General features: G+C 42.8%; 1 protein-coding gene across 1 annotated transcript in view; it reads right to left on the reverse strand.

Annotated features, from left to right (window-relative positions):
* The window catches only part of LOC306971186 (ADAMTS-like protein 2), a 58,733-nt gene extending 38,918 nt beyond the window's left edge, over positions 1 to 19,815 (reverse strand). Inside the window, exons 1-2 of the mRNA XM_079567362.1 lie at positions 19,708 to 19,815; positions 3,362 to 3,461 (exon numbers count right to left, since the gene is read on the reverse strand). Coding sequence (XP_079423488.1) covers positions 3,362 to 3,460 — 99 coding nt within the window. The 5' untranslated portion in view covers position 3,461; positions 19,708 to 19,815. The remainder of the gene's footprint in view (positions 1 to 3,361; positions 3,462 to 19,707) is intronic.

Here is a 19,815-nt window from a genome sequence, read left to right on the forward strand (position 1 = left end):
AAGTGGATTCTAAGCAAGTAAAAAATGTTTCACTTTAAGAAATAAGTTCTTATTTTTTCCCTAAAAAGTAATAATGTCTTACCACGCAAAGTTTTCTTGAGAAAAAAATCTTCTTTTAGGAAATAAAATCTAGCCATTTCTTGTTCAAATATATTTGCTAAAAAACATGCTGATTTTTCTTGTAAAAAGAAAGAAAAACTTTTTGAATCTTCTTCAGCTTTAGACAAAGAATATTTTTTCTTATTTTAAGAAAAACTAAGATCACAGTCAGATTCCACCAGGACGGGGTCTTTCTGTGTGGAGCATGTTCTCCCCATGTCTGCGTACGTTTCCCCTACCACTAAAAACATGTACAATAGGTGAATCCTCCAGCAGGTGATTCTGACCATCAGCCTGGCTCCACATCATGGTCTCCGGGCGCGGGCAATACTTTCCTTAAATATTAGTATTTATTAAGAACATTTTGCTCAAAAATGTGTGTAATTTAGAACATTTTACTTAAATCTAGCAACATTTAAGTAAAATACCCACAATTTTTTCTAAATAAGAATGTTTTCCTTAAATTATTCCATTTTCTAAGGACATTTTGCTTAATTCTAGCTATTTATTTGCTTAAATGTAGTGTTTCTTTCTTCGTTTTATGATAAGAAAAATATTTTAGAAATAAGAATTCTTAGCAAGAAAAAAATGCTGACCCCATTGGCAAGATTTTTTCCTTAAAACAAGACAAAATGTCTTATTTTAAGATTTTTTTTCCTTGTTTTTAGGAGGGCACTTTTTGCAGTGTAATTATGGGCCCCCCTTTAACTTTCCGACATGTTGCCACTATGGGCCATAAACATGAACGTATTTAATTGAACTTTTATGTGAAATACACACACAAAGAGACACACAATCAAGTGAAATTAAATGTATACATGATTTAGATTTTTTTTATGAATAAAAAAAAGTGGGATGTGCATGAGTACCAGCCCCCCTTTTAGTGCAAACACTTTCCTTCAGAAGTTGACTGATGACTGACCCAATGACTAAATAAGAGTCTACCTGTGTGTAGGCCGTCCACCTCAACAAGGCCAGATTTGTACAGCGTTTGACTAATAGTTGTTCTGTGGACAGTTTCCCCCACCTGACCTGCATCTCTCTGCAGTTCATCCAGGGTCAGCATAGGCTTCTTGGTAACAGCTCTGGTCAGTGCTGTCCTTGTTCAGTCAGTAAGTTTAGGAGGACGGCCGGGTCTTGGTAGGTTTGCAGTGATGCCAGACTCTTTCCATTCCTGGATGGTTTATTTAACTGTACTTTGACAGATGTTTTTATAACCTAACCCAGCTTTATACTTCTCAATAACTTTATCTCGGACCTGCCTGGTGTGTTCTTGGACTTCATGATGCTTCTCCACAATAGTCCCTTCACAGACCATCACAGAGCAGCTGTATTTGAACTGACATTAGATTACACACAGGTAATCTTTGAGCTTCAAAACTCAGAAATCTCGTTTCACAGACAGTTTTTATCCTCAGGCGGTGAGGCTCATGAACATCAACCTTAAGGAGAGCTGAGGTTTCTATGCATTTTATTGCTCGATTGTGTTGTGTTGTATTGATGTTTTTATATGTAGATTAGTTTCTTGTTCAGCAGAGAGAGTGCCAGGGCAAAACTCTTTTCATTGCTTTTGGTGCCCTGTACTTGATGCATATTGAACTTGAGGTAGGCTCTCTTCAGTCATTGGGTCAACATGTGATCATTCAGAAATCATCAGGAAACTTCTGAAGGTCGCACTAAAAGGAAAGGGGGGCCTATACTTTTGCACATCTCCTTTTTCAGTTTTTTTTTATTAATAAAAAAAAATCTAAATCATGTATAAATTTCATTTCACTTCACGATTTTGTGTCACTTAGTGTGTGTCTTTCACATAATATTTCAATGAAATATATTTATGCTTATGGTCTATGGTGGAGGTCGATCTTCATTCCCACCCTCACCTCTGGTCATGAGATTTGGGTAATGACTGAAAGGACAAGATCGTGGATATAAGCAGCTGAAATGAGTTTCCTTCCCTTTGAGATCGGGTGAGGAGCTCAGTTAGGAGCTCGGAGTAGAGTCGCTGCTCCTTCATGTCGAAAGGAGCCAGCTGAGGTGGTTCGGGCATCTGTTCTGGATACCTCCTGGCCGTCTCCCTTGGGCGGTGTTCCGGGCATGTCCTATTAGGACAAGGCCTCGTGGAAGGCCCAGGGCACGCTGGTGGGACTATTGGTGCGTTCCAGGCAACTGGTAAATTTACAACTTCCCACTTGGAAAAATGCCTTGGAGCTGCTCGAACTGGTAATTACAACTTGTAAACTCGGAAACCTGAAGACGAGTTCGTATACGAGATGAAGACAGTGATAGCGCCCCCCAGTGGAGCAGCGCTGCTAATGATAAAACTGTAACAAAACCACTACATCAGTGACGTGAACGTTACTTTTCAACACAACGTTATGTTGCATGTTTGTAATTAGATCTGGTTTGAAGAAACGTTCATATAACGTTAGCATCGTCTGAGCTAACTGTTGTAGCATTAGCAGTTTTGTTTACATACGACTTCAATCACCTGGAACGCACTGAAGTCGTAACTGGTAACTTTCAAGTGGGGAAAATACCAGTTACCAGTTGTCTGGAACGCACCACATGTGTCCAAGCTGGCCTGGTGTCGTCTCGGGGACCCCCCAGAGCAGCTAGAGGAGGTGTGCGTGGATTATGGCAAAATGTCAAAAAGTTAAAGGGGGGCCGATACTTATGCAACCCACTGTACATGTCCTCATCTCCATAATAAGGGCTTTGATTAATGCTTCAACGTTTGATTCATCTGGGAAATTGTAAAGTCCTCCTACTTACTTTCCAGACCTTGCACTTGAACATGTGACGTCCCTGTCGTATCGTATGGAGCCTGTCTGAGATCTCCTTGGTATCCGACAGGTCTCAGAGACATAGCAGAGGCCTCTGGGAGACCATGTGGAGACTGTATGGAGACTTTTTCAAGTCCAGGGGACGTGATGGAGATCTCTCTGTGACCAGCGGCAACTCGAGTCTCCAACTAGTCTCCCGGCCGGTGAGATGGGCCCTTATATTGACCCAATTGTTCTCATATTGTGTTCAGCATGTTCAGAATAAACAGAAATTGCATCATCAAGTGTATGTATGGAGAAAGTTTGTCCCTGTGTATATTTCTCCCGGGTGACCATATTTGGATTACAGCTTCATCAAGCGCAGGAAAGACCAGAAGAATCTTGGATATAAAACTAGCATTCTGTTTGGTTGCTATTAGCTGTATCTTTATCAGGACTGGGACACTTTGTTCTGATCCGAAGTGCGGCGTGTGCAGTACCTGGAGCCCCCTGGTGGACAGGTTGCCCACGCACAGGGCCAGCGTGAGGAAACCCGGCAACAGCAGCGCAGCCTCTGTGAAGCGTCCACGCCGCCGCATCCTGCAAGACACAGGTTCACACATGAGACAGTCCAGGGCCGAGGAGCAGGAGCCGATCACAGACTTCCAGAGTCTCAGAAGAGTCTGTCATCATAATCAATTTAGGATGACAGTGAAAAAACATTACATTTGGAAAGACTCTGTTATGGAGTGTTTGATTTCCATAAGTTACACACTCAGACGCCTCAGAGTTTAAGTTTAATGGTTTTGTTTAGCCCAAGATCACAACAGAAGTCACCTCACAGCTGCACCAAACATTAAGGCAACAAAACAGAGCAATAAATAAGACAATTTAAAGTTCAGGTGAATCCAGAGCCATGGGAAGATGTTTTAGTTAGGGGGCGCTGAGGGACAAAATTGACCCCCAAAATACTTTTTCTGTGCATAAATCCTATTTATTAACCTCTTAACTCCTGCCTGAACCGAGAGCATTTTCTCCAGTTCAGCTTTACCCAAATCAAAACTAAATTGATCTTTTTCCTCACATCAGATTTTTTTCCATCACTTTTTTGTTGGGCAGTCGTCTCATTTTTGTCAAATTTTCGGGACTTTTTTGTCACTTTTTTGTCAAATTATTTGCATTTTTTGGTCAAATTCGTATCACTTTTTCGTCCTTTTTTTCTCTATTTTTCGTCAATTTTTTCTCATTTTTTTGTCAAATTTTTGTCAAATTTTTGTCAAATTTTTGTCACTTTTTCGTCAAATTTTTCTCACTTTTTTGTCAAATTCTTATCAACTTTGGTCAAATTTTTGTCAATTTTTTTGTAATTTTTATGTCACTTTTTCGTCAAATTATTCACATTTTTTTGTAAAATTCTTATCACTTTTTCGTCCTTTTTTTCTCACTTTTTTGTCAATTTTTTGTCAATTTTTTGTCACTTTTTTGTCAATGTTTTCTCACTTTTTCACATTTTTCACATTTTCATCCTTGTTTTCATCTCAGTTTTGTTGCTATTTTCACACCTCTTTCCCAGAAGCTTTTGGGGGTGAAGCTGGAGAAAATGTGCTAGGTTCAGGTGGGAGTTAAGGGGTCAATATTGCCTGCCGTTCACAAACTATCCACCAAGGGGTGCTGCGGCGCCCTCAGCACCCTGGGTTCCCACGGCCTTGGGTGAATCCAGGCAAATATAATGTCCAATAGGAGGTAGTGACGAGCGGCGTGGGCGTCCCCCGTCCTTAGACTCTCCAGCACGGCAAGGAAAAAGTCAAGAACCCGACAGGAGAAAAGAGAAACCTTGGGGAAAACCACGGAAGGAGAGATCCACTCCCATGGACGGACAGGCTATAGAGACCCAGGGCCGAAGGATCCCTCAGCAGACGGGCCAAGATCACAGACCGTCCAGTCTGTCCAGTCTGTCCAGTCCGCTGTGTTGGTTTTCATGATTGTCTCCTTGAGTTGAGTATCAGAACAGTGTAGTGTATTGGCCTGTCCCAGATTGAATGTGTGTGGAAGGTCATCAGTACAGGGGTCGATCTTGCACTGGTCAGCTCTACCTCCTTCTTCCTCCCACTCAGCTCCCTCCGCTCCACAAGTCTTACACTTCTGGGAGGAGCTTAGCAGTATCTGTTTAACTCTCCAGTGAGCGTCCATTAGCCAGAACAATAGAAGGCTTGTGTGGCTTGGCGGTCTGTCTCGGCCGGATACCTCCTTGTTTGTCCCTTGCTTGTTTCCTGTACCACCTCTTGTGATGCCTCCTCTGTCCTGCACGTTTTGGGGGCTCTTGGTGCCTCCTCAGTGTTTCAGAAGAAATGTGGAGGCCTCAAATGTCTTTAGCTCATAATCTGTCCTTTTGTTTACTTTTATAAAGCTGCTTCTTCAGGCCTATTATAGATACAGACGGCATCTCGTCATAGAAGGGGGCGTGGCTTCGCCAAGGGGAAAAATAGAATCTTTAGAGAAACACAATTATTCACTCTTTTTAGCCATTTTCTGGTGGAATATCAACTTATTTATCACATATAAATAAAGTCAAGTGTAAATCAGGTCCATGTGGATATTTTCTCACAGCAGATTGTTCAGTCGACGTGAAAAAACGGCAGTTCTAGCCAGCGCTAGCTAACCGTTTGCATTAGCCCAATGCTAACATGTAGCATTAAGTTAGCATTCTCCGTTATTCATTTGTTAAAGTAGTTTTTGAATAATTAGAAAACATTTACATTTTTTCAAAATTGTTTCCCCCCTTAACTGTTCAAAAATGACCATATATGGGCGATACCAGACATGCCGTCTGTATCTATGGACTCTGCAGTTAAAAAATCCACTGCGCCCCACTAAAACACGGCAAAGACGTACAAAAGTATCGGGTAAAACAATGTGGAACACAGAAACCACAAATGCAGTTTGCGGAAAACCTGCAGCTGTACCAAGAGAGAGGGAGGTTGCTGCCTTATATTATGTCCTTACCTGAGCTTAGACGAGTTGATACGTACCTGTCTGGTCTTTGTGTGTGCCAGTGGAAGAGCGTTTTAGCTTCCAACTTCACCCCCGTTTGGAGCTATAGGAATACATTGGGAGAGGCCAAATGCTAACGACATCTTTGGTCGTTTTGCGTGACTGAGCGCACGCACAAAGACTTGACAGGTACACATCAACTCGTCTAACCTCAAGTAAGAACATATCTCAGTGTGGACAAATGGTGGCCTGTTCCTTTAAAGGGGGGGTATTATGCAAAATGGACTTTTTCAAGCTTTCCATCATGTTATTCTGTCATTCCCTCATTAAAAACATGCCTGAAGTGTTGCCTTGGCACATTCACGTATTTTTGAGTAATCTGTAAAAACTCTGATGGCGGCCATTTTAGGGATAGGTTTGCCTGAGTCCTCCTAGGAACGCCCCCACCTCCTGGAGACGCCTCCGAGCTTTCGTCACCAGCCGAGTAACCAACCACTGCTCCTCAGCAGAACCCCCTCCCCACTGATGCCACAGACAGCGTGTGGAGGGGGCGTGTCTAAAGGCTCAGAGGTTCTTAAAGAGACAGAGGCCTATTTCAAGACATTCACTACAGCCATTTTGAGAGAGTCATTTTATACAAGGCAGTTACTCTAATTTACTGCATTTACAGACCAACAGTCATCGTTGTAGTGTGATATAGACTGGTGCTATGTGATTGAAAAAAGCAGAATACCCGATTTTTTAATGAAAGCAGAAGCACGATTTCTAAAAAAATATGTTTATAGAAGGTACAGAGCTTCCGCAGTGAATTTACTCCTCTTTCCCACCGTCGTCCCATATTATTGTCCCGTAAATCTCCGGTATTACAGCAAAAATAATAATACTTAAAGATTCCTCTGCCTCTCTAAAACTGAAATCTGCCACTGGTTATGCAAAAAAATGCCGTTTGTGGCCTGGGTGGCAGTTGTCGCGGTTATGGGACGGCTCACAACGGGTGTGGGAACATTTCCGAGTTAGTCCAAGAAGAGTTTGTATTTTTGCTTGATTTCACTCTGAAGCTGTTTTCCCATAATGATTTTTGATGCGTTTTAATAAACACATCCAGCGTGTCTTCGTTTGGTGAGTGTTTCCCGTTGTTCTTTTCGTGATGTTCACTGTAAACCTTTAGCGTGTCCTCTGTGCTCTTTGGCGTGTCCAATTAACGTGTTGTGATTCCATTGCAAGCAGACATTTTGGTGATGTTCAGTCAGACTGTCCGTGTTGTGAGTCTAAACACAGCCCCGCACGGTCAGGTCTGGTGCTGGAGCTGCTGTGGTGTCCCAGCTCCTCATCATCTGGACCAGGCTCGGTCAGGACGCTCGGTGGGGCCTCTCCTCAGACCTCAGACCCTTACCTTCCGGCTGCACTTGTAGCTGACAGGAGATAGATGACATTGTTGGGCAGGTGGGTAAAGCCTGAATGATGAGGAAAAGTGTGGTCAGACGTTAGGCTGAGGCGCAGGCGGACCTCGCGTGGAAACATCAGCTCCAATGAATGAATAAAGGTGGTTTTCAGACGCTTGGCTCAGGCTCAGTGTTAGTGCTTCTGTTTCCAAACCAGAGCCGCAGTCGAGACTTCCTCTGCAACAAACCGCTCCCACAGGCGGAGACTAAACCAGGGCTAAACCGGGACTAAACCGGGACTAAACCAGAACTAAACTTGAATTTGACATGCTGCAACCTGCATACACGGTGCATAATGCTCTGTTTGTAAAGTGAACAGCAGTGGTGGGATTCATGGCTCTTAGACAGGAGTCGAATCTTTGGGCTCCGTTCAATTCGAAAGACGGGCTTTCTGTTCATGCTTAACCTCTCACCACCCGTCTGAACCAAATGCATTCTGTCCTCTTTGGCCATTTTATAGGACTGTGTAACACCTCATTTGAAAGCTAAGACCCACAAAACTGATCTTTTTCCTAGCGTTGTTTCTGTGTTGTGTCACCTCTTGTATGTTTTTTTATGTCACATTTTTGTTGAATTTTTGTCACTTTTTTGTCAATTTTGTGTTGAATTTTTGTCACTTTTTTGTTGATTTTTTGTCACATTTTTCTCAATTTTGTGTTGAATTTTTGTCACATTTTTTGTTGAATTTTTGTCACTTTTTTGTTGAATTTTTGTTGAATTTTTGTTGAATTTTTGTTGAATTTTTGTTGAATTTTTGTTGAAATTTTGTCACATTTTTGTCACATTTTGGTTGAATTTTCGTCACATTTTTGTTGAATTTTTGTTGAATTTTTGTTGAATATTTTTTGAATTTTTGTCACATTTTTGTCAATTTTGTGTTGAATTTTTGTCACATTTTTTGTTGAATTTTTGTCACTTTTTTGTTGAATTTTTGTTGAATTTTTGTTGAATTTTTGTTGATTTTTTGTTGAATTTTTGTTGAATTTTTGTTGAATTTTTGTTGAATTATTGTCACATTTTTTTTGAATTTTTGTCACATTTTTGTTGAGTTTTTGTCACATTTTTGTTGCGTTTACATCCTTGTTTTCTTCTCATTTTTTGTGGCTGTTTTGGTGCTTTTTTCCCCAAGAAGCTTTTTGATTAGGGTAAAGCCAAACTGGAGAACATGGGATCCGTTCAGGTGGGAGTTAAGAGGTTAAAGAGGAAAACTCATTCTGTCTGAGACCTAATGTACTGAGCGGCACATCATTTCATTCAAATGAGTTTACTGGGAATGGGACGAGTGTGTGTCATGTGAATACAACTTTGGGCTCCAAATGGAGAACAGAGGCTTCATCCCAGCAGCAGATCGACAGCAGCGGGTCTGCACCACCCTTCATGGAGCGAGGGCTTGGGTGAGTCAGAGCACAGGTTTTCAGCAAAGAGGACTGGGTGGTTAGCACTGCCACAAAAACAGTGATAAGGTCCTGGGTTCGATTCTCGGATTCATAAACCTTGGTTTAGCAGAGCCCTGTACACCCAGCCCTGGCCGCCCTGCGAGGGCCATTTAACACACTCGTCCACTTTCCTTGCGCCTACTTGATTGTGTTGATGTTTTTAAGAGCAAACTGTTTCAGAAAGCGTTTTAGTTTTATAGTTCACGTTTGTTTTTTTGGTGTTTTTTTTTTGTTTTTTTCTATTTTGTATCATTGTGAACCACTTTGTGACTTTGGTCCGTGAAAGGTGCTATATAAATAAACATTACTACACATTGAGTGCCAAAAACGGAAAAAAAAGTTTTTGCGTTTTTGCGATCTTGACTTGTGAAAAGTCAAGATCTGGACAATTTTTGTATATTATTGCGTTCGCCCTCTGGAGCGCGTTTGACAAAGCAGAGCGGCTTCACATGGACAGATCGAAACAGATTTTAACGTTTTTCTCAGAGTTTTTAAATGGTTAAGTCTTTAAATACACATGCCATAAAAAGCGATCGATCTGCGGCAACACGCGGTGTTTCAACACGTGTCAATGTTGAAAATTGACTCGAAACAGAGATATACCGTAAATTCTCTAATACTGGCTTGTATTCCATTAGCGGCCGGGTCTCTAACAGAGGCCGGGTTCGCGGCTGGTGGAGGCAAATTAAAGCCGGTCTCTAAAACAGGCCGGGGCTTTTATTAGAAACTATAGCAGTAGAAATATTCCCCATGTTAGGAATTTGTCTCATACTGGTGTAAATGAAAACTCACGTGCGGGAAGTAACAAACGGGAAACCGGGCCGATGGGGGACGCTGCGGAGGAGCTGATCCGAGCGTCACTTTGACACAGATTTAGCCACTTTTCAAACCGTCTTCTCTCGGGTCAGTCTCATGATCGATCACAAACACAAACGCTCCGTCTAAACTCGCCTTTTACACAAGATAACAACAAATAATCCAAGTCCGCGGTAAAAATGAAACAGAAACCTGCAGTGACATTGATGTCAATGCTCCGCTAACAGCAACGAAACACTTCTTGTTGTCCCGACAAAATAAAAGGCGTCAATGTTCCAGCCGCTGGGAGAGGGTTTGAAATGTTCATTAATAAATGAACCTAATATTTTAGGTGCAAATGGACACAAATCTCATTTTTCTTCGTTTTCCTGGTCGTCCGTTTTTCTCAAATAGAATTAAAGGACTGTCTCTAATTGTGGCCTGGTTCCAATAAAGGCCTGGTCCTGGATGCCCTTGAGTAAATAAAGGCCCCGGTCTATATTAGAGCATTTACGGTATTGGCGTTTGCCTCTTCCATAAGGTTAGTGCCAGAGAGGAGAGAGGAGTTAATCAAAAAGGAGAGTGTTTCATTAAACACGCAATATCTCCGTTTCTAGAAAAAAAACTTTTTTTGATCTGATTTTGCCTCTGTTAAGCTTAGATTTCTCAGGCATGTAGAATTAAACTGTGTTCACTTACGGAGAGCTGAGAGTCTCCCCTTTTCAAACGAGCCATAACATGTGTCCATAGCTATAACACAGAACACACTGTGGTGCTACAAATATCATGAAAACTGGTCTGGATTGTTGGCACTTAGCAGCTAAATCCCTAAAACAGCGCGGCCTCAGTGTGTTGAGATGCTTCCTTCAGGGTAAAGGAATCGCTCTGTCAAATGTTCGACAGCTTCCCAAACTGCAATGACTATAAACAAAGCCTTTTCATTTTTGTACGGACTTTTTTGTCTTTTATGTGGCATTTGCTTGTCTTTGTGTTGTGTACTGTCCTTTTACGTGTTGACAGTGCACTTTGAGCTCCTTGCACATCTTTTTCTCAGTGTGTTTTGTAAACTGAACTGAACTGAACTGAATCTGTGCAGGTGCTGCGTGTGTTTCAGAGAGAGAAGCGTCTTTGTCCAGCGCAGACACAGACGAAACTCCGCTCGGCTCAAGGGAGAAATAAAAGAAGAGTTTGGGAAATGTGTCTAAATGTGTGTTAGCGAGTGTTGCCAATTCTGTTTAAAAAAAACAAACATTTGAAACAGGAGAGTGAACATCTGAGCTGTGAAAGAGGACCCCACAAGTCTCAAAACGGGTTTGTACAGCTCTGAACTGCGAGAGCCCGCAGAGACATTCACTCTCCTCAGAGAAGCGCAGCAGACCTTTGGACTCGCCAAATGCGGCCGTTCAAATTGCAATTTTGATCTCTTGTTTGTGATAAATCTTGTGGTCCACACGTGCGGAGCTGGAGGCAGAAGCAGACAGGCTGCAGGTGAAGGAGAGGCGGCCAAATCACTAAAACACCAGGGTCAGATCTGGTGAAAACACGTCCACAGGGAGAGAAAGAAGAGAGGGGAGAGACAGGAGGGGATGGAGAGAGAGGGGGGAGGAGAGGGAGAGAGACAGGAGAGAGGAGAGAGAGGAGAGAGGAGAGAGAGGAGAGGGAGAGAGAGAAGAGAGGGAGATAGAGGAGAGAGGAGAGAGAGGCGAGAGAGGAGAGAGGAGAGAGACGGGAGGGGATGAGGAGAGAGGGGAGAGGAGAGGGAGAGAGACAGGAGAGAGGAGAGAGAGGAGAGGGAGATAGAGGAGAGAGACGGGAGAGAGGAGAGAGAGGAGAGGGAGAGAGAGAAGAGAGGGAGATAGAGGAGAGAGGAGAGAGGAGAGAGGAGAGAGACGGGAGACACGGGAGAGAGGAGAGGGAGAAAGCAGAGATAAAAGAGGGTGGAGATAGATAGAGAGAGAGAGAGGGGAGAGAGTGTGAGAGACGGGAGAGAAAGAAGAGAGGGGAGAGAGACAGGAGGGGATGGAGAGAGAGGGGAGAGGAGAGGGAGAAGAGAGAGGGGAGAGAGAGGAGATAGAGGAGAGGAGAGAGAAAGAGAGGAGAGAGAGAAGAGAGGGAGAGGAGAGGGAGAGACAGGGGAGAGAGAGAAGAGAGGGAGATAGAGGAGAGAGAGAGAGAAAGAGGAAAGGGTGGAGAGACAAGGGAGAGAGCGAGAAAGAAAGAAAGAAAGAAAGAAAGAAAGAAAGAGGGGAAGAAAGAGAGAGAGACGGGAGAGAGGTGAGAGAGGAGAGAGGAGAGAGAGGAGAGACAAGGGAGAGAGGAGAGAGAGGAGAGAGGAGATAGAGGAGAGAGAGGCGAGAGACGGGAGAGAGGAGAAGGAGAAAGCAGAGATAAAAGAGGGTGGAGATAGATAGAGAGAGAGAGAGGGGAGAGAAAGAAGAGAGGGGAGAGAGACAGGAGGGGATGGAGAGAGAGGGGAGAGGAGAGGGAGAGAGAGAGGGGAGAGAGAAGGGAGAGAGGAGAGGGAGAAGAGAGAGGGGAGAGAGAGGAGACAGAGGAGAGGAGAGAGAGAGAGAGGAGAGAGAGAAGAGAGGAAGAGGAGAGGGAGAGACAGGGGAGAGAGAGAAGAGAGGGAGATAGAGGAGAGAGAGAGGGGAGAGAGAGAAGAGAGGGAGAGAAAGAGGAAAGGGTGGAGAGACAAGGGAGAGAGCGAGAAAGAAAGAAAGAAAGAAAGAAAGAAAGAAAGAAAGAGGGGAAGAAAGAGAGAGAGAGACGGAAGAGAGGTGAGAGAGAAGAGAGGGAGAGGAGAGGGAGAGAGGAGAGAGAGAAGAGAGGAGAGGGAGAGAGAGAGGGAGAGAGAGGGGAGAGAGAGAAGAGAGTGGAGAGACAAGGGAGAGAGCGAGAAAGAAAGAAAGAAAGAAAGAAAGAGGGGAAGAAAGAAAGAGGGGAAGAAAGAGAGAGAGAGACGGGAGAGAGGTGAGAGAGAAGAGAGGGAGAGGAGAGGGAGAGAGGAGAGAGAGAAGAGAGGAGAGGGAGAGAGAGGGGAGAGAGAGAAGAGAGTGGAGAGACAAGGGAGAGAGCGAGAAAGAAAGAAAGAAAGAAAGAAAGAAAGAAAGAAAGAAAGAAAGAGGGGAAGAAAGAAAGAGGGGAAGAAAGAGAGAGAGAGACGGGAGAGAGGTGAGAGAGAAGAGAGGGAGAGGAGGGGGAGAGAGAGGGGAGATAAAGATATAGAGGGGAGAGGGTGGGGAGAGAGGGAAGAGCGTGGGGATAGTGAGGGGGAAAGGAGAGAAAGGGAGGAGAGGAAGGACAGGGAGCGAGAGAACAGACAGAAAGTTACAGAGGAGAGATGTAAGAGACAGAGAGGGAAGGAGAGAAAGGAAAGAGGGGAAGAGAGTAAAGAGAGGGGAGAGAGAGAGAGAGAGAGAGAGAGAGGAAAAAGAAAGCCGAGTCTTTGACTTAACATTTATTGAGGTGTCATTCACCCAGTGTTAGGGAGAGAGCATAGAGAGTCAGAGGAGAAGGATAAAAGGGTAAAAGAAGGGAGAGAGAGAATCAGGTAGAGAGGAAATGGGAGAGAAAGAGGAGAGAGAGCAGCTGGTCTTTGTTACTGCCAGAGGTGGTTGGTAGCAAAGTAATTTTACTCCAGTGCTGTACTTGAGCAGCGTTTCTGACTTTACTCGAGTAGTATTTGTGCTGAGAACGTCTTACTTTCCCTCCGCTCCGTTTGAAAGATAAATATAACACTTTCTACAGCAGTACATTTCTCTAAAGGCTCCAAAGTCCATGTGTTTGGTTGATGTTAAAAGCTTAATAATGCCATGAACAGCAGGTGGCGCTGTGCAGACCTCTGACTGTGTCCCGGTCTGAGTGACGTGATCCGCCTGGGCGCGTGGGAACCGTCTCGGATGAACGTGAGCTCAGGAGCGAGCGGCAGATAAATAAACCTGCTGAGCTCATGAAGTCCTCACAGAGATGGGTTTGTGTGAACGCGTGTGTGCGGGCAGGTCACGCTCATAGACAGGTTTAAATGTGTGCTTTGGTTTTGTGACATATTATTTACAAAGATTTGAAACATTACGCTGGCTGTAAATACTTGACCGGAGGAAACGTCTATGTTATAGGCCGTAAAAATGAACTGGAGACTCGGCCCTTGCGTGACGGGTAGTTCGGTCGTAGCCGCGCAGCTCCAATGCTAACAGTCCGGCCCTCATTAGTACGAGATTAAAAAAAAAAAAAGCTTACAAAAACCAGCCAGGTTCTTAAATTGTAACTAATCCAGCGTTATCACAGGAGGAATATCAAGCTGTTGAAAGTTTAAGAAAAAAAAAAAAGTGTTTTTTAAGGTGTCTAAAGTGCAATGCATTCCAATCGGAGACTAGTGGCTATATGGAGGTACTGCAGCAATGGCGGCCTCTAGTGTCGTCGTCACAAAGCAGAGCAGCCAGTGGCCATTGGTGTGTGTGTTCAGGGGAAAAACAGAATCTTTTGGGAAACACAATTTTTCACTCTTTTTAGCCATTTTCTGGTGGAATATAAACTTATTTATCACTTACAAATAAAGTCAAGTCTAAATCGGGCCCATATGGATATTTTTTCACCACAGATTATTCAGCAGAAGTGAAAAAAACAGCAGTCGTAGCTAGCCGCTAGCATTAGATAGATGCTAACATGTGTTTATGGGCTGTTGAACCATTTTGCTCCTCCCCATGTCTTTGTATCTTTATTTAGTAGAAACTATATTCATATTTCAGCATTTGTTAAAGTAGTTTTTGAATAATTAGAGAAAGTTTAGATTTTTCTCCAAATTGTTTTCCCCCTTAATTGTTCTAAAACATGACCATATATGGGCGATTCCAGACACGCTGTCAGTATGGAGGCTAGCATTTAAAAAAAAAACACCACAAAAATGAAACAACTAAAAAGTATTTATCCGAAAGACAGGCTTGTTATTTATGTCAGTGGCTCGTTTGAAATATCGGTGATCAATAATATTTAATATAACACTCATTAACTCTCATTAATGTGGCAATTGTGGCGGCCATCTTGTGACCGGCTGGTGAGGCTAATCCCTATAGCGACCAACGCAAAACCAGGAGCAACATTTTTATTGATCCAACAGGAGAATGTGAGACACTCATGGTTTGTGATTGGTTTATCACAGTTAAGATCAAGTCATTTCTTTGAAACGTTGTGTTGTTTAGCCGTATTAGCTTTGTTTTCTCCATTCATTCCCAGGGTTAAGTAGTTAGCATTCACTGTCCCATGTTCAATAAATAATCGTGTTAAAAAGTACAGAAATACAGTTTTAAAGTAGGAAAGAAATGTTATATTTGATATAAATAGAAACAAATGATTTGAAGTGTTTGACAGAGGAAAATCCGGGAACAAATGGAGCTAAAATCTGTGCCTCCTATAAAACTGGAATAATAGTCAGTCACAATTATCATGAAATAACTACAAATAGATCAAAACTTGTACTGTAAATATGTGAAGGAAACAAGCGGTGTTTATATTTGTTTACGTTGCACTGAGATGCACTAAAGGGCCAGTCACAAGATGGCAGCCAGAACTGACATTCGCTCCAACATATTACAATGAGGCGAGAAAAAAACATAAAAAACTCTTGAAAACAAACCATCACTATTTCTGAAAGTCAACGGAGAGTTACTGAACCTACTTATTTCTCAGACTCATGAGCCAAAAATGCCGCACCTACTGCTAAAAAAAGTCATATTTACTAAAGTCACTACTTCCGGGGGTTAGCGTAGCTGCTGCGCTGTTAGCATTTATCTCCGCTAACCCAGATGTAGCGATTTTGGTAAATATTACTTTTATAGCATTTTTTGGCTGATGGGCCTGATAAATAAGTATGTTCAGTAACTCTCTGTTGACTTTCACAAATATTGTTTGTGGTATTAAAGAGTTTTTTGTAGTTTCTCTGCGGACCCGGAAGTAGAGCTGTGACGTCACCACTTAACAAACGTGTGGCCATGTCCTATCTAGAGTTTGATTAAAGAGCTTTGGTTGGTGCTACTTTCATTTGTTTTTAGTGTTAGCCGTTAGCTTACCGTGATGAACACGCACGTTTCCTCCAGTTAATCCTTTGCTCCTGACTTAAAGGGACTATACAGAGTTAAAAAATGTTAAAATTAAGTATTTTCCATGTTTCAACAGTCCTAATGTGTAGAATGAGCCCAGACCTGTTCACCACAACTGCCTGTAAAATCCTGCACTGTCGCTCAAAAAGGTGTTAATTCGGGTCCGAAGTGCCGTCATGTACGAGCTTAATATAGAAGGTGCAGTTACACGTATGACCTGAGGTGGCAGTAGTGAGTATAAAATGGCTAACTTGCATCTAGCCCCCTTAATGTTTTTAACCTGAAGCTCTGAAGCTCCTGTAACTCACTGTGAATCTGAGATATTTATATATTTGGTCACTGGGAGTCACGTGATGCTGGCAACAAAACGTCAGAGAGTTTGGTGGTTGATATTAAGACTAACTACAATCTCAACACAAACCCCTGTGCGAAAAGCCCACGTTTTCACCTGCAGAGTTGCGCCTTGAGACGAAGCGGAGAGTCCCGGGACAGAGTCTGTGAGAGCGGAGCCGGTGTCTCTTCATAAAAGTGTGGGGTGTGGAGAGTGTTTCTGGTCGTAAACGGTTTGGAGAACCACAGCAGCCTCCTCCAATTATCCTCATTAACTGCTGCGAGACTGGGCGCTCTCAGGTCCGTCACCTCAGGGGAACTGCAGTGAACCCGAGAGGCCCAGCGGTTAGGCCCGCCGCACTTATACCTGGCAGCGCGCTGGCCTTTTGTTCCAGCAGTGTTTCACTACCGGAGTAAAAGTACAAGTGTTTGAATATTACTCCAATCAAAGTACACGTTGCACTGTTTGTGTCAAAGTACTGACGTTTTTCACTTTGGAGCCTTTGGACACTGGAAAACTGACTGTCCTCAACAACCTCTTAACCCCCACTTTAACCGAGCTTTCTCCAGTTTGACTTTACCCAAATCTAAAAGCTTCTTGGAAAAAGTGTCAAAATAACAACGGAAATTAGACAAAAACGAGGATCAAAATACAACAAAACAGCGACATGTGACCAAAAAGTGACAAAAATGTGACGAAAACCCGATAAAAAAAGAGCGATTTAAAAAAAATGTTGCGACAATGTGGCAACAACGCAAGGAAAACGATCCATTTGGATGAGTTTTGTAGGTCTTAGCTTTCAAATGAGGCGCCACACTCACAGTTATCATATAATAAAGGCTAGATGTCTGGTACGCGCTGCTGGCCAATGGAGGTCGACGTCCGCACACGGCGGCCATCTTGCCACAGCGAGCTCGCTCACTCGTAACATTGTGTTTTATGGTGCATGTACTTTATAAATAACCTTAACCTGCTCAATTTAGTGATATTTAGTTAATTGACCCTTAAGTTATGACACATACATATGAACATGGACATAATAAACATGTTCCATTCAGAATTATAATCACGTTTGTATGAAACCAAACCGTGAGATAAGAGGATTTGTGTTCGTACTTACTTCTTACTTCAGATGCCACAGAGCTCGCCAGAAAGATGGCAAGATGGCCGCCGGTGATGCTGGAAGTGACTCCGCCTTAAAGGAACAGGCCACCGTTCTTCCACACTGAGATATGTTCTTACCTGAGCTTAGACGAGTTGATGCATACCTGTCTGGTCTTTGTGCCTGTGGAAGAGTGCGGTAGCTTCTAACTTCACCCCCGTTTGTTAGCATTTAGCCTCTCCCAATGTATTCCTATGGCTCCAAACGGGGGTGAGGTTTGAAGCTACTCTTCCACAGGCACAAAGACCAGACAGGTACACATCAACTCGTCTAAGCTCAGGTAAGAACATGTCTCAGTGTGGAAGAACGGTGGCCTGTTCCTTTAAGACACCTAGCCTTTATTATATGATATCTATGGTTACACTGGCCTATAGGCTGTGACCTAATGGGTTTGGGTAAAGCCGAACTGTAGAAAATGCACTCGGGTAAACTTGTTTGAATGAAGGCATTGATCTTGAATTTGAGAAGCTTTGAACTAATCTATGATATGATGAAAGAGCCAAAAGGAGCAGAAATCACTTGAAATCAGACAAATTCATTAAAAAATACTTAGGTTTCACTCGAAATAATTCAGAAAGATCTGATTAAGGAAAAAATGTGCTTGTTTCATTTGCAAACGAAATGTGACAACAAAAAAGCATCGGGAAAGCCACAACCAAATGGAGAAGAAAAGCTACAAAGTCACGAGGAAAAAAAACAATGAAAAACCAAATAAGCGTCAAAAGTGCGACAAAGGAGTTTAGATCATTTTTTTTAGGTCTTAGCTTTCAAATGAGCCGTTACACTGGCCTATAGGCTGTAACTATTAAGATTTGGGTAAAGCTGGACGAGAGAACGTGCCTAGTTAAGGTGGGGGTTAAGTTTCAGCCCTAGTGCAGAAGCAGAACAAAGTTGCTGACAGTGTTGGGGAGGAACGGAACATGTGTACTTAGAATACTAGAATACAGAGTACAGGTACTCTCTCCTTTAAGGGTATTTAACATTTCTAAAATCAAAGAACTCCAGAACTCCGCCACATAAAAGACAAAAGATGAAAGGGCTTAGTTTAAAGTCAGTCGAACATTTGACAGAGAGAAACCTTTACCCTGAAGGAAGCATATGGACACACTGAGGCTCTTTTGGGGGATTTAGCTGAGTGCCAACAATCCAGACCATTTTTTATGATATTTGTAGCACCACAGCGTATTCTATGTTGTAGCTATGGACACATGCTGTGGCCCGTTTGAAAGACAAGACTCTAAGCTCTCCGTAAGTGGAAACAGTTTAATTCTATATGTCTCGGTTCCTGAAAAATCTAAGCTAAACAGAGGCTAGTTTGATCAAAATCACTGATTTTTTTCTAGATTCGGAGATAATGAGTGTTTTATGAAACTCTTCTTTCTGATTAACTTCTCTCTCCAACTCTCTCCTCTCTGGACGGACACTAACATTATGTGAAGAGGCAAATGCCTAAATATATTCGTTTCAAGTCAATTTTCAACGACATCATTGTTGACCCGTTTTGAAACGTTCTCGATCTCTTTTTATGGCGTGTGCATTTAAACAGCCTGGTTCTTGGATTGAAGACTTTAACAGGATGTTTCTCAGTCGTCCTCGGACCGATTTTAACCATTTAAAAACTCAGAGAAACGTTAAAATCTCAACTGTTTCGATTTTTCCCGCGCCCACTCGGACAAAAAAGAAGAAGAAAAGAAATGCAATAATATATAAAATGTCCTGATCGTGACTTTTCACAAGTTTTACATCATCATTTATTTCACTTCTGTTCATCACAGAGCGACTAAAATCACCCTTTAGATCATTATAGTATTAGAGTGTCTAGTTTTGTAACAATGATAATAATAATAAAAGAAAAAAAACGCAAAAACGAATGTTTCTGTTTTTGTTTGTGCATGTTTTTGAATTGGTAGGCGTAACTGAAAGCTTTGTCTTAGATGCTGTTGGGGCTGGGAACCAGTACATTTTTTCCGATACCAGTACTTTAACAATACTTGATTTTTGACACCGATACCTCAACGATACTTTTCCGATACTCAAATATTTTTCGTCTAGAACTAGAAAAACAGAGCAATAATGTTGAGAAAATTGAGACTAGAAGAAATGGGAGTATTTGTGGCAAAATAAGGAATTTTTATTGTACTTTTGAGCTGAAAACAAGCAGGTCACTTCTTTAATCCTGCTCCTGGACCAACAGCATCAAAACCTGGATCTAAAGAGAGAAGATTTTTCTTTCGATACTTTCATTTTTCCAATACCGGTAGAACCTGAACTTATTTTCCGATACCAGACTGGTATCGTTTAACGGTACCCGGCCCTAGACGCTGCATTTATACACAAATATACAGGCAAGTATTCTGTGACAAAGTCTTCTCCTAAACCAAGCTCAGCAGCAGTGATCCAAAAGTACTTCACGGCTGGACTTAGCGCCTTCAGGGACATCATGAAGAAGACACAGACACAGGAGAAAGCCCAAACTCCGGCTGCACGGCTTTAACAGAGCCGGGGCTTGTTACGCTTTTCTTTTTTTTTTTGGAAACGGCTTCTTGTTAATGACTTCCAGAGAAGCGTGCTTCCCCCCAGACGGAGTGACTCACCTGGCTGCAGTCCCGGGCCGAGGCGAGGATGCTGCTCTCTCCTCTCGCTTCTCTCTCTGCTGCTGAGGAGCTGTTCTCCGGCGCTGTGTGAGAGCTGGGGAGCGTCCC

Source organism: Gobius niger (assembly GCF_951799975.1).
Source record: "Gobius niger genome assembly, chromosome: 1".
NCBI lineage: Eukaryota > Metazoa > Chordata > Actinopteri > Gobiiformes > Gobiidae > Gobius > Gobius niger.